The sequence below is a fragment of the Ornithorhynchus anatinus genome, unplaced genomic scaffold, assembly GCF_004115215.2.
Source record: "Ornithorhynchus anatinus isolate Pmale09 unplaced genomic scaffold, mOrnAna1.pri.v4 scaffold_462_arrow_ctg1, whole genome shotgun sequence".
NCBI lineage: Eukaryota > Metazoa > Chordata > Mammalia > Monotremata > Ornithorhynchidae > Ornithorhynchus > Ornithorhynchus anatinus.
The window spans coordinates 118,364-132,679 of NW_024396824.1; the positions used below are offsets into that span (position 1 = coordinate 118,364).

The 14,316-nt window shown below is 48.2% G+C and overlaps 1 protein-coding gene across 1 annotated transcript; it reads left to right on the forward strand.

The window, feature by feature from the left end:
• The first annotated feature begins 3,370 nt into the window (after positions 1 to 3,370).
• Positions 3,371 to 4,297, forward strand: ORNANAV1R3257 (vomeronasal 1 receptor ornAnaV1R3257). The gene has a single exon (NM_001253649.2). The coding sequence runs from the start codon at positions 3,371 to 3,373 to the stop codon at positions 4,295 to 4,297; it is 927 nt and encodes a 308-aa protein (NP_001240578.2).
• The last annotated feature ends 10,019 nt before the right edge of the window (positions 4,298 to 14,316 follow it).

Below are 14,316 nucleotides of genomic sequence, written 5' to 3' on the forward strand. Positions count from 1 at the left end.
CTGTTATATTGTACTCTCCCAAGTGATTAGTAAAGTGCTCTCCCCTCAGTAAGTGCTCGATAAAGCCCATTGATTAATTGATTGAAAGAATTTCTTCCTGTCTGGAAGACTCGTGTGACTCACTGCTACAGTCTTTGTGGTCCAGGTTTTCTTGTGTCTTTCACATGCAACCAAAGAACTTCCACACAACACTAAAAAAGTTCTACGGACCTAAATATGCTAAGAACTGTGATATTTACTAAGTACCTATTATGTGCCAAACATTGTACTAAGCGCTGTGGTAGATAAAAATAATCAATTTGGACACAGTCTCTCTCTCACATGGGGATCCTATTTTAAGAAGGAGGGAGGACATGTTACAGTTGAGGAAATGAGGCGATGAAGAAAGGAAATAACTTGCCCCAGTTCACACAGTGAGCAAGTGGCGGAGCTGGGATTAGAAAGCAGTTCCTCCGACTTCCAGGTTCGGGCTCTTTCCCCTAAACCAGGCTGCTCCTCTGATGGATCAATTACCGGCAGATAATTCTAGGGAGATCTGTGGACTCATCTTGTCCCAGGTTTGAAGGCATGGGAGAGGCGGTTGCAGAGATTTCCCGGTCGGACTGTCAGAACGGATTAAAGGTCAGAAGACACTTTCATACACCCGCTAATTCGCTACTCCTGAGGGAGGGAGAGGGGGAAGAGACAATAAAAGCAGAGGAGAGAAATCCTGCCTTGGCCTTGTTCTACCAGAAGTTGACCTGTGACTCCTCAGTCACCATGAAGGATGGAGGCGGGTGAGTAAGATAAAGCCACCTCTCTGTCCTCAGGGCTTTCAATCGATCGATTCTATTTATTGAGCTCTCACTGTGTGCAGAACACTGCACTCAATGCTTGGGAAAGTACAATATAACAGAGTTGGTTATAATGACCTTTTCGTGTTCACAGTCAGTTTACAGTCTAGAGGAACCGAGGTAAACATGGATATAAACTATGGGTATGTTCACCAGGCTGTGGGCTGAGGGAGGGGTGGATGAAATGTGTAAATCCAAGGGTTATAAGGATGCAGAAGGGAATGGGAGAAGGGGATATGAAGGTTTAGCTGGAGAAGCAGCGTGGCTTAGTGGAAAGCATACGGGTTTGGGAGTCCGAGGACATGGGCTCTAATCCTGACAATGCCACTGGTCTGCTGTGGGGTCTCGGGTGAGTCATTTAACTTCTCTGTGCCTCAGTTACCTCATCTGGAAATGGGGATTAAAAGTGTGAGCCCCAAGACAATGATCACCACTGAGCTCACTTTTGGGATCGTGTTTCATAGTAAATACTTAACAAATACCATGATAATGATAATAATAATAATCATAAATAATAAACATAAAAGTCCTCTTGGAGGAGATGGGATTTTGAGAAGGCTTTCAAGGTGAGGAGAGTGATGGTCTGTCAGATATAAAGAGATATAATGTTCCAGGACAGAGGCAGGACGTGGGCCAGGGGTCGAAGGAGAGATTGGCGAGATAGAGGTATGGTGAGATAGCTTGGCATTAGAGAAGTGAAGTGCGTGGGCTGGGTTGTGGTAGTAGAGGAGTGAGGTTTGAGGGGACAAGGTGATTGAGTGCTTTAAAGCAGATGGTGAGGCTTTTCTGTTTGGCACGGAGGTGGGTGAGCTATTGTGGCTTTTTAGTATAAGATATTTTTTATGATACCTGTTAAGTGCTTACTATGTCCCAAAGAACTGTGCCCTACCTGATTTGTTTGGGAAACAGCGTGCCTTAGTGGATAGAGCGCGGTCCTAGGAGTCAGACGGGTGTAGGTTCTAATCCCGGTTTCTCCCCTTGTCGGCAGTGTGACCTTGGAAAAGTCGTTTAATTTCTCTGTGCCTCAGTTACCTCATCTCTAGAAGGAGGATTAAGAGCTTGAGCCTCCTGTGGGACAGGGACTGTGTCCAACCTGATTAACTCATATCTGCCCCAGCGCTTAGAACAGTGCTTGAAACATAGTAAGCCCTTAATAAGAAACCATTATTATTATTATGGGCAGGGAATGTGCCTGTTATATTGTTCTACTGGACTCTCCCAAGCGCTTAGTACAGTGCTCTGCATAGAGTAAGCACTTAATGAATAAGAATGACTGTATCCCTCCAATTAAACAGATCCTGAGGGGTTGGGGATAATGAGGTGTACATCCCCTTGGTTTTATTTATGGTGATTAAGTTGTCTTGTTTTTGTCCGTATGCCTCCCCCGATTAGACTGTAAGCCCGTCAATGGGTAGGGATTGTCTCTATCTGTTGCCGAATTGTACATTCCAAGCGCTACAGCTTAGTACAGTGCTCTGCATATAGTAAGTGGTCAATAAATACTATTGAAAGAATGAATGAATATCTGACTTGGTTTCTTGGGAATTTTGTGTGCTCCTTGATGTTAGGGACTGTGACTATGTTTTGATGTGCATATATCTATAATTCTATTCATTTATATGGATGCTTGTTTACTTGTTTTGTTGTCCGTCTCTGCTTTTCTAGACTGTAACCCCGGTGTGGACAAGGATTGCCTCGCTCTATTGCTGAATTGTTCTATCCAAGCGCTTAGTACAGTGCTCTGCACACAATAAGCGCTCTATACATACAATTGAATGAATGAATTATCATTATTATATCTACCCCAGCACCTATTGCGGTGCCTAGCACATAGTAAGTGCTTAACAGATGCCAAAATTATTACTATTATTAGTTGGCAGCTATGTTCCCTGACCACGAGAAACTATACGCCTAAAGTCTTCTCTTCCCCTTTTCTGCAGCCGTGTCTCCTGGGGTCATGGGTCTACCATGAAAATGGCCTGGAAAAAAACGGCGTCTCCTCACTTTCAGTCCTCCTTAGCAGCACTACGGCCACAGCAATGACCCACCTTCCTGTGGCAGTCGGGATCCCCGAGGCAGGACGTTCTGGAGGAAATATATCCATAATGTGGCTATGAACAGAAAGGACTCAAAGACACTTGATTATAATAATAATTTGGTGTATGCAATAGTTCCAAGAACTCTCTTTCTCTCGCCCCTTCTACAGAGTTCTGCAGGAGGCTGCAGACTGTAAGTTCCTTGGGGGCAGGGAACATGTTTGCCATCTATCTTGTATTGTTTCCTCCCAAGTGCTTCGGTCAGTGTTCTGCCCACAGAAGGGCTCGATAAATACCAATGATTGATTCACTGATTGATTGATTAATGTCTGTCTCCCCGCTCTAGACTGTAAGAGCACTATGGGCAGGGAACATGTCTACCAACTCGGCTCTATTGTATTCTCCCAAGCGATTAGTACAGTGCTCTGTTCGCAGAAAGTGCTCAATGAATAGCATTGATTGATTGAGACCTACTTTGAAATTCGAGGACAATTCAAGACAATGAACACCACTGAGCTCACTTTTGGGATCGTGTTTCTGCTCCAAATGGGAATCGGCCTCTTAGGGAACATTGTCCTTCTCCTGTTCTATATCTGCATGGCCCCTTCAAGCCCCAAGCTGAGCCCGTCAGACTTGGGCTTGGCCCACCTGGTCTTGGCTAATACCATCATCCTCCTCGCCTTTGGAATCCCAGAGACCATGTCTGCTTGGGGATGGAGAAATTTCCTGGACAGTGTTGGATGCAAAATCCTCATTTATCTGTTTCGAATGGCCCGCAGCCTCGCCATCTGCAGCACATGCCTCCTGAGCATCTTCCAGGCCGTTACCATCAGCCCCGAGACCTCCCGGTGGGCCCGGATCAAAGCCAGGCTGCCCAGGTGCGTTTTCCCCTCCTGCCTCCTGTCCTGGGGCCTCAGTCTGCTCGTGGATTTTGATGTGCTGGTGAACATGACAGGCCCCCAGAACAGCAGCGTTCAACTCATGTTGGATCTCAAATATTGCTCCAAAGTCAGTATCAGTGCGGAAACCACCCTACTCATTGTAGTTGTGCTTTCCTTGCGCGACCTCGTCTTCGTGGGGCTCATGAGCTTGGCCAGTGGCTACATGGTGTTCGTCCTGCACAGGCACCACCAGCGGGTCCGGCACATCCACGCCCACGGGCGGTCCCCCGGGGCGACGCCTGAGGTCAGGGCGGCCAAGAGGGTCGTAGCCCTGGCAACGCTCTATGTCCTTCTCCATGGGCGACATTCGATCATGCTGAGCGTCATACTGAACATGAAAGAGAAGCCCTTTCTGTTGGTGACCAGCCACATGGTATTAGGGTTCACGTTCTCCACCGTGAGTCCGCTCTTGGTGATTCACAGTGACAGGAGAATCAGGAAATTCTGGAAAAGGGAATCTCTTGATGCCAATGCGAGCCATTCATAGCTTTCATTGAAGTCACCTAGGCCCTGTCTCCGGTTCCACTAGGATCAGGTGGCCAGACATTCATCATTTGGGTTGCCCAGTAATACCCAACAGCCTAGCGGAAATAGCCCGGGCCTGAGAGTGAGACGAACTGGGATCTTATCCTGACTCTGCCACTTCCTGTTGTGGAACCTTGGCTGCATCACTTAACCTCTCTGCGCCTCAGTTACCTCATCTGTAAAATGGGGTTAAAGACCAGAAGCCCCATGTGGGACATGGACTGGGTCCAACCTGATTACCTTGGTAGGGTTTTCATTATGAGAAAATGAAATTTAAAAAATAAATAGAGAAAAGAAATGGTATTTGTTACCCGTGCTTCAAAATGTACAGAACTGTTGGCGAGCTTCATACCTAAGGGATTGTCATTATCATACATCAGAGGAATGGGTTTTTTTTTTATTTTTCTGGAAAATTCACGTTTAGACTGTGAGCCCCATGTGGGACAGGGGATTGGGTCCAAACCCAATTAACTTGTATCTACCCCAGTGCTTAGAGCAGTACCTGACACATAGTAGGTGTTTAACAAATAAAATAATCATGATGCTAATAATGAGCTCACACATATTCTTGTCTGCTTTCTGGTTTACATAGTTTGGTTTAGAGATCTGATTGTTCAGGTCTACACATTTGCATGTTCACCTAATGTTCAAGCAAAAAAAATGACGACTCCCCCACTCCTGTCATTCTTTTCCCCTCTGGCAGCAAGAAAAAAAGAGTTCAATTTATTCTATCTAAATTTGAGTTTGATGAAAGACGAAACTGAGTTGCGGCCCACTCTACGTGCCATTACATGGCATGAGCAGCGTGGCGCAGTGGAAAGAGCATGGGCTTTGGAGTCAGGGCTCATGAGTTCGAATCCCAGCTCTGCCACTTGTCAGCTGTGTGACTGTGGGCAAGTCACTTAACTTCTCTGTGCCTCAGTTCCCTCATCTGTAAAAGGGGGATGAAGACTGTGAGCCCCACGTGGGACAACCTGATTCCCCTGTGTTTACCCCAGCGCTTAGAACAGTGCTCTGCACATAGTAAGCGCTTAACAAATACCAACATTATTATGAGCAGACCCGTGAAAGATGAAATAGTAATAAAGCTGATAATAAAGAAGACTAAGAAATAAAAATCAAGTTGATAAGAAATGAAATGAAGTTAATACATTGCACAAGAGGCAGAGGACCGCGCCCACCCTCGCTCCGTTGGCCCGTTCCCTGTCAGGACAGGAAGACGCCCAGGCGCGCGCCCGCCTCACGTCTCACAGCATCGCGTGGCGGCGGTGGCCAGAAGCGCGACCCCGCCACCCCAGCGCGGCACTTCCGGCGACGCTCTAGGAAGCCGGAGACTCCTGCGTCTCGGTGATCCCCACCACCACTGCGCCGCTCTGCTGCTCCGGTTCGGTCCTCCTTCCTCTTCCAGGCGGCCTAGAGCGTCCCCGAAAGTGCCGCCCTGGAGGGACGAAGACGCGCTCCCGGCATCGCCGCGTAGGTGGCAGGACGGGAGCGCGGTGCGGGTGGGAGCGGGGGTTGTGAGGCCGGTCTCACCTTTACAATATCGCCAAGATCCGCTCTTTCCTCTCCACCCAAACGGCTACCTTACTGCTACAGGCTCTTGTTATATCCCGGCTAGTCTACTCTGTCAGCCTTCTCTCTGATCTCCCTTCTTCCTCTCTCGCCCCACTCCAGTCTATTCTTCACTCCGCTGCCCGGCTCATCTTCCTGCAGAAACGATCTGGGCATGTCACTCTCCTTCTTAAACACTTCCAGTGGTTGCCTATCAACTTCCGCTCAAAACAAAAGCTCCTCACTCTAGGCTTCAAGGCTCTCCATCACCTTGCCCCTTCTTATCTCTCCTCCCTTCTCTCTTTCTACTGCCCACCCTGCACGCTCCGCTCCTCTGCCGCCCACCTCCTCACCGTCCCTCGGTCTCGCCCAACCCGCCGTCGACCCCTGGGCCACGTCCTCCCACGGTCCTGGAATGCCCTCCCTCCTCACCTCAATCTAATTCTCTTCCCCTCTTCAAATCCCTACTTAAACCTCACCTCCTCCAAGAGTCCTTCCCAGACTGAGCTCCCCTCTTTTTCCCTCTGCTCCCTCTACCCCCCCCTTCACCTCTCCGCAGCTAAACCCTCTTCTCCCCCCTTGCCCTCTCCTCCTCCCCCTCTCCCGTCGCACCACCCTCAGCACTGTAGTCGTCCGCTCGACTGTATATATATTTATCACCCTATTTATTTTGTTTAATGAGATGTACATCATCCTGATTCTATTTAGTTGCCATTGTTTTTATGAGATGTTCTTTCCCTTGACTCTATTTATTGCCATTGTTCTTGTCTGCCTGTCTCCCCCGATTACCGTCAAAGGGCAGTGACTGTCACTATTTCTTGCCGACTTGTACATTCCAAGCGCTTAGTTCAGTGCTCTGCAAATAGTGAGCGCTCAATAAATACTATTGAATGAATGAATGGGACCTGCGGGGCCTAAGCCATCGAGCGCAGGGATTGAGCTCTTATTCTAGGCTGTGGGCTTTGTGGTGTGCAGTGTAGGAATGTGTTTATGGAAGGAACTTCATTCATTTATTCGACCGTATTGATTGAGCGCTTACTATGTGCAGAGCACTGGACTAAGCGCTTGGAATGTACAGTTGGGCAACAGATAGACAATCCCTGCTCAACAACGGGCTCATGGTCCAAACAGGGGAGTCAGGCAACAAAACCAAACAAGTGGTCAGGTGTCAATACCCTCAAGATGAATAGAATCATAGATATAGACACATGATTAACAAAATGAATAGAGCAATAAATACTGTAACGATAATGTTGGTGTTTGTAAAGCGCTTGCTATGTGCCAAGCACTGTTCTAAACGCTGGGATAGATACAAGGTAATCAGGGTGTCCCACGTGCGGCTGATAGTCTTCATCTCCATTTTACAGATGAGGTAACTGAGGCACAGAGAAGTTAAGTGACTTGCCCAAGGTTTCACAGCGGACAGGGGGCAGGGATTAGAACCCATGACCTCTGAATCCCAAGCCCTTGCTTCTTTCCACTGAGCCACGCTGCTTCTCACTATATACAAATAGTATATATACAATATATACAAATACGCACAAGTGCTGTGGGGAGGAGTTAGGGAGAAGAGCCAAAGGAGGGACTGGGGGACTGGAGAGGGGAGGAAAAGCAGAGAAAAAGGGAGGGCTTAGTCTGGGAAGGCCTCCTGGAAGAGGTGAATTCTCAGGAGGGCTTTGAAGAGGAGAAGAGAGTTAGTTTGACAGATGTGATGAAGGAGGGCATTCCGGGTCAGCAGTAGGACGTGGGCCAGGGGTCGACCGGGGGCAGGCACGAATGAAGGACCTTGAGGAAGTTAGCGGCAGCAGAGGAGTGGAGTGGATGGGGTGGGCTGGAGAAGGAGAGAAGGGAGGTGAGGAAGGAGGGGGGTAGTTGATGGAGAGCTTTGAAGCCAAGAGTGATAAGTTTCTGTTTCATGCGAAGGCTGGTCGGCAACCACTGGAGGTTTTTGAGGAGGGAAGTGGCATGCCCAGAGCGTTTCTGTAAAAAGATGATCCTAGCAGAGGAATGAAGAATGAACTGGAGCTGGGAGAGACAGGAGGATGGGAGATCAGAGAGGAGGCTGATGCAATAGTCCAGTCGGGATATTATGAGAGCAAGGTAGCAGTTTGGGTGGAGAGGAAAGGGTGGATCTTGGCGATGTTGTGAAGGTCATTGTACTCGAAAAGAGAATGGAACTAAACAAAGCAGTGAGGATTCGAATCCAAGGTGGTGAGGCAAGCAAGAAAAAGTCACACCCGGAGACAGTGCCAGATAGATCAGAAAAGGGAGGAATATGACCGAGTGCCCGTTCACCTCCAGAGAGGTAAGAATGACACAATGGTGTCCCTCTCCAGTTTGGTTGTGCCTTTATTTACAGCATATAGCGAGAATTAGCCATATCACAAAAGAACTTGGGCGAGTGTGTTTTCTTCAATAACAAGAGAGGCTCTTCAGGCAGGCTTTATTTGTTATGGGTAAGAAGCAATCTCCATCCCCCGGAATTTGCGGACATGGTATACATCCCGCCTGAAATGGGGTCCAGGACGTCCTCGGTTTGAGTCGTTTAGATGAAGCGCTGGAATGCTTGGAATGCTGCTCCAAAACAATCCCTCCTTTTGATCCCAACAGGGCCCAGACCTCTGCGGGGATCACAGGTCCCTCCTCGAGGTACAGAGGTCTTCCGTGAGAAACGGCGCCTATGGGGAGCTGTAGGTCTTGTCCAAGCGCTGAGTGATCTCGAGAAGGTCTTCCCGTGAGAGGGCTACCCCTGACGGGTGCAACTGCATGATCGATCAGACCTCCTTTTGGAAACCCAGCTAAGGAGATGAAAGACACAGCAAACCAAGAAAAGGGCACGTGTAATAGGGAGGACAAAGGCAATTAGTCCACCGGTCAAATTTCCCAGCCAAGCAGGCATGTTTGAGAGCTCCAACCCTGCAACCCTGCAATCCCACCAGGACCCAGAAGCGTAGCCGCACTGGGAAGGCAGGCGTTCCATTAGGGATGTGATTTCCTGTACGTTAGTCTCGACATGACTCAATTCGTCCCGGTAGAAACAACAGGACTGATTTAGGAACCCGCAGACTCTCCTCCCTTCCTAACGCCCCCGCCCCCCACATTTGGAGAGGAGTAGGTCTAAGGCCACTCGGTTCTGAAGTGCGACACGAGACAGGGAACTCACCTCTGACTGAAGGGCAGTAATGGCATCTCCCGTATAGTTGGCCAACAGACGGAGCTCAGCGGAGAAATTGAAAACGAAATGAGAGGGACCGTTCATGTCCATGACTAACCTTCAGTCCCACTGTTTCCAAATGTCGAAGAACCTCACGGGATCCTTTCCGACAAAAGATTTGTCAGAAATCCCCTCACTTTTCTCCACAACTAGAAGATCATTTGCATACTGGAAGAGACTCACGCTCCCGATGGAAGTTCAAGGGGAGACAACATTTTGGTTAATTCCAGGGAGAAAATGTTTGGTGAATGTACAATCCCCTGAGACAGACGAGTACACATCAGCTGTCTACCCTCCCAGGTGAAGGCAAAGGGGGGTTGGCTTTCAGGAGCCAATGAAATGGTAAAGAAAGCACCCTTTAGATCGATACAAGTAAAACAACAGGGCTTCGGGCTGACGTATGCCACTACTGCTGAAGGGTTTGATACGCCCGCATGCAGAGGCTTTACATATGCACCGATGGCGCTTAAATCTTGGAGGACCCGGTACGTGGGAGGGTCACTCGGCTTTCGGATCGGTAGTATGGGGGTGTTACAAGGGGACTGACATTCAACTAAGATACCTTGGCTCAAAAACTCTGTCACAATGGGCTCCAGTCCACGTCTCTCCGCCGCAGACAAAGAGAATTACCTTACATTTGGTAGGGGCCCTTCCTTAGTAGGGCACGTGACAGGAGTAATTCCCCACAGCAAACCAACACTTGAGGGTCTTGTGCTCCTTAGAGAATCGGGCAATTCCCCAAGTTCAGAGGAGTCCCCGGGATCCTCAATGCAAAAAGAGACTGGCAAGAGTGGGACAACTAGACAAGCAGGTTCCCTATGCTCCAGAGCAATCGTAAGGCTTGGAAAGACGAGGCCAAATGGAGTGGGTTGACCTATTACCCCCCCTTAGGTGCAGAGAGATATCCTGATATTCATCACAGCGATAATGATGTTCAGGCGGCACAGTAAGTCCCTTCCCATCAAAGGGGAAGGAGTGGAGGGGATTACCATAAAGGGGTGGTGTATGCAAATACCTGCCGTCCCGCACTGGAGGGGTAGAATGCGGGAAACAGACTGCATCTTTCCCCTGACCCTCACGATCTTGATGGGATCCTATTCTCGGCCCCCTGGAGGAAATGAAGGAAGGACCGAGTAGGTAGCTCCCGTATCAACAAGCATTCGGTATTTTCTCGTGTTTATGGTAACAGAACAAAATATTTCGGAGGTTTGGATAACGAGCCTATCATCTGTCACCACCGGGACCAGGGTATCAGGCTTCACTGGTCGGGGGATGGGGAGTCATGCCCGGGGATCCAGTCAGGCAGATCCCACCTACGGTTACAGTCCAGCGACATGTGACAAATATTTGGGTAGACGTACCCTGGGGCAGGGACAGAAAAAGGGGTGCGGAGTCATTGGGGAGGATCCCTTGGCCCGATAGGGAAATCGAGACCTGAATTAAGGTATGATCTTCCTTCCCATTTAGGTTCTGGGGAGTTCCCTCGGCCTCCCAAAGGACCTCTGCTACCTGGTTCCCGAGCCCCTGCTCCTAATCTCTGACGTAGCTTCAAGAGGAGGCAGTCAAGCTTGAAGTGGCCCTCCTTTTGGCAATAAAAATACGTCCTCAGGGAGATTCTGGGTGTCTGGGCTACCAGGACCTTAGCTGCATTGTCCTGTTTCATAGTCTCTACATGATGAGCAAGCCCTCTGAGTTCGGGAAGGGGCTTAGAACTCCTTCCGGGAATACATTTATCAAAATAATTAGAAAATTTCCCTTGTTTAACAAAGTCGGTAGCCAGAGCCCTGGCGTCCCGATGATTATCCAAATTCAACTGTACTAAAGTCTCAGCCGCGTCACTTAATCGATCAAATAATTCACCTGAGGTCTCTATGTCCTTCTGCCTCAGGCCATTAAAGGAATCGCAATCAGGAGATTTTCTACCTATCTCCTGAATAATAATGTTGGTATTCGTTAGGCGCTTACTGTGTGCAGAGCACTGTTCTAAGCGCTGGGGCAGATACAGGGTAATCAGGTTGTCCTACGTGAGGCTCACAGTCTTAATCCTCATTTTGCAGACGAGGTAACTGAGGCACAGAGAAGTTAAGTGACTTGCCCACAGTCACACAGCTGACAAGTGGCAGAGCCGGGATTCGAACCCATGACCTCTGACTCCCAAACCCAGGCTCTTTCCCCTGAGCCACGCTATTTCTATAAATGGTGGGTAATAGAGTCTGATGAACCTGTGCGAGCCTTTACCAGTCGCCTTCCACATTCAAGTTCCAATCAGGATCCACAACTGGCCAAGCCTCATGAGGTTGGCTTTCACATTCTAATTTTACAGTCTGGGCGTTTATACGCTGCCTCTCATCTCTAGTAAAGAAAAGTTTCAACAGCTCCTCTACATCTGCCCAGGTTGGAGAATGCGTCCGAAAGATGCCCCAAACTCGTCTATGGACCTCCGTAGGGTTCTGGGCGAAAGGAAGAGAATTCTGCTGCCACAACAGTTTCTGGGGCTGGAACAGAATATGGGAGCGAGGGAAAGTAATGGTTAACTGTCCACCCACACCAGGGATCTGTTTATGAGATACCTGTACCAGGGTCATGACTCCCTCTACCCCCCACCCCCCACACCTCTCCACAGCTAAACCCTCTTCTCCTCCTTTTCCCTCTCCTCCCCCTCTCCCGTCCCATCCCCTCAGCACTGTACTCGTCCGCTCAACTGAATATATCTTCATCACCCTATTTATTTTGTTTAATGAGATGTACATCACGCTGATTCTATTTATTTGCCATTGTTTTAGTGAGATGTTCTTCCCCTTGACTCTATTTATTGCCATTGTTCTTGTCTGCCTGTCTACCCCGATTAGACTGTAAGCCCGTCAAAGGGCAGGGACTGTCTCTATCTGTTGCCGATTTGTACATTACAAGCGCTTAGTACAGTGCTCTGCAGATAGTAAGCGCTCAATAAATACTATTGAATGAATGAATGAATGAATGACTGAGAGAGGAGGCGGCACCGGTGGGAGGTAGGCCGGTGGGGAAAGGCTAAATGAGGGGGCAACGGGCAACTGAGGATATAGTCCAGTTGGCTGAGGAGGAGGACTGTAACTAAGAATAGAGGTTTTAGGGGTGCTTAGTCCTCTGGGAACACTGGCAGGATTTTCTCGCGTTCCCTCCTCAGCCCATAAATACCAAGAACACATTTCCCCATCACGGGAGACACATAGGATCTCCCGGAGTTTTCTGAGACTTTGAGGATCAAAGGAACCTGAAGCCAGATATAATGGACGGTTTAATCTTTGAACCTCAGTCCACACTTTATGACACTACAAGAATTTTTTTTTTGTCATTCCTTTTTGTGCCCGAAAGACACAGCTGTCGCACAACTCCTGCAATTTCGTTTAACATTCGTATCCTGGTCATCTCTCAGACTCTACCTTAGGATGTCTCCCAGACCCTACCCTGCAACGTCTCCCAGACCCTAGTGAAACATCTCTCACGAGAAACAACCTTCCAATGCTATACCGGGAGGAGAACTCTTTCCCTGTTTCCGGGGAAAGAAACGTCGCTTACCTGCTTTCAGATGGGCGCTCCTAATTTAAGTAGAATTAGGTCAAAGGAGGGAGTGAGGATCCGGGCGCTAAAAGCTGATCCCTTAGACTTAAGACTGTGCACTGGGCAGATTCACCGTCCCCTATCCGATCCATTTGGTGATATATTGATCACAGCAGAGAGTTCCCTTCGTCGTCCCCAAGAAACTGTAATCGAAAAGAGAATGGAATTTAAAATAGCAGTGAGGATTCAAAATCAAGGTGGTGAGGCAGGTGAGAAAAAGTAACATTCAGAGACAGTGCTGGATAGATCGGAAAAGGGAGGAATACGACTGAGTGACTGTTCACCTCTGGAGAGATACGAGTGACACAATGGAGCCCCTCTCCAGTTTGGTCGTGCCTTTATTTACAGCATATAGCAAGAATTAGCCAATCACAAAAGAACTTGCACAGTACAATTCGCCAATAGCTAGAGACAATCCCTACCCAACAACGGGTTCACAATATAAAAGAGGGGGAGACAGGCAACAAAACAAAACAAGTAGACAAGCATCAATATCATCAAAATAAATTAATTGAATTATAGATATATACACATCATTAATAAAATAAACGCCCAGGATCCTGCTGCTCAGCCCAGCCTACTGACCGACCTGGCCCCAATAATAATAATTACACGTAAAACCCACACCTTATCAAATATCAGCAAACTCATACCCAAGGGAGGCTGTGCAAATGAAATGACTCTGGACAGACTTCCAGGGGAGTCTCAACCTCTCTTTACCTCAATTTATCCCACTGGGCTTTCAGTGCCTCTTCTCCCTCCTCCTATTGTATCTTCTCCAGTGCTTCAGGCAGAGCTTGGCACCTAGTAAGTGCTTAGCGAATGTCACCATTCTCTTTATTATTATTGCTGTGTGTAGAGCACTGTCCTAAGTGCTTGTATATGTACGATATAGCAGTATCTAGGTCAAAGTCAATGCAGCCTCCTGCATCTCCTTCTGGCTTCACTTGCGGCCAGGAAATGGGAAAAACTCCTGGGTCCTCCCAACCCCTTCTCTCTGGAAGAAGCGTCTTAGAGACCCCTGGGTGGAGAGGAAGCCCCCCTGATTCCAAACCCGTTCTCCCCCTGCCACCCTCCAGGTTTGGGAATAGAGCTGCAGCTTCCAGTAAATCATGAAGCTCCCCTAGGTTCCCTTAAAGCTATTTCTCCTTAGGCAGTGAGCCAAATTCTGCTAATCCCACCCATACACAAATTCTAAACCCTGCTCAAGAACTGTTTGCAGACTTTACAGACACAGATGAGTTTCTATGGGTTCCTCGAATGGGGACCATGTCCACTGTCAATCTGATATTTATTGAGTGCTTGCTGTGTTGAGGGTGCTCTACCAAACACCTGAGAGAGTACAGTGGAGTTAGTAGATATGATCTCCGTACTCAAGAAGCTTACTTCTCTACTCTCTGTTCCAGTTTATTGTCAGGGTTTGAACAAAGACTAATCATTCCACCACTGAATGGTCCTCTCAGCATGATCATATATTTAATTTTCAGGTTTTTTCAAGAAGTATTCCCTGTCCCTCTATCATACTGAAAGCCTGTCGCCAGCCCATATCAATCAGCCAATCAATCAAAGATATGTACTGATTGCTTACTATGTTCAAGCACTGTACTGAACATGTGAGA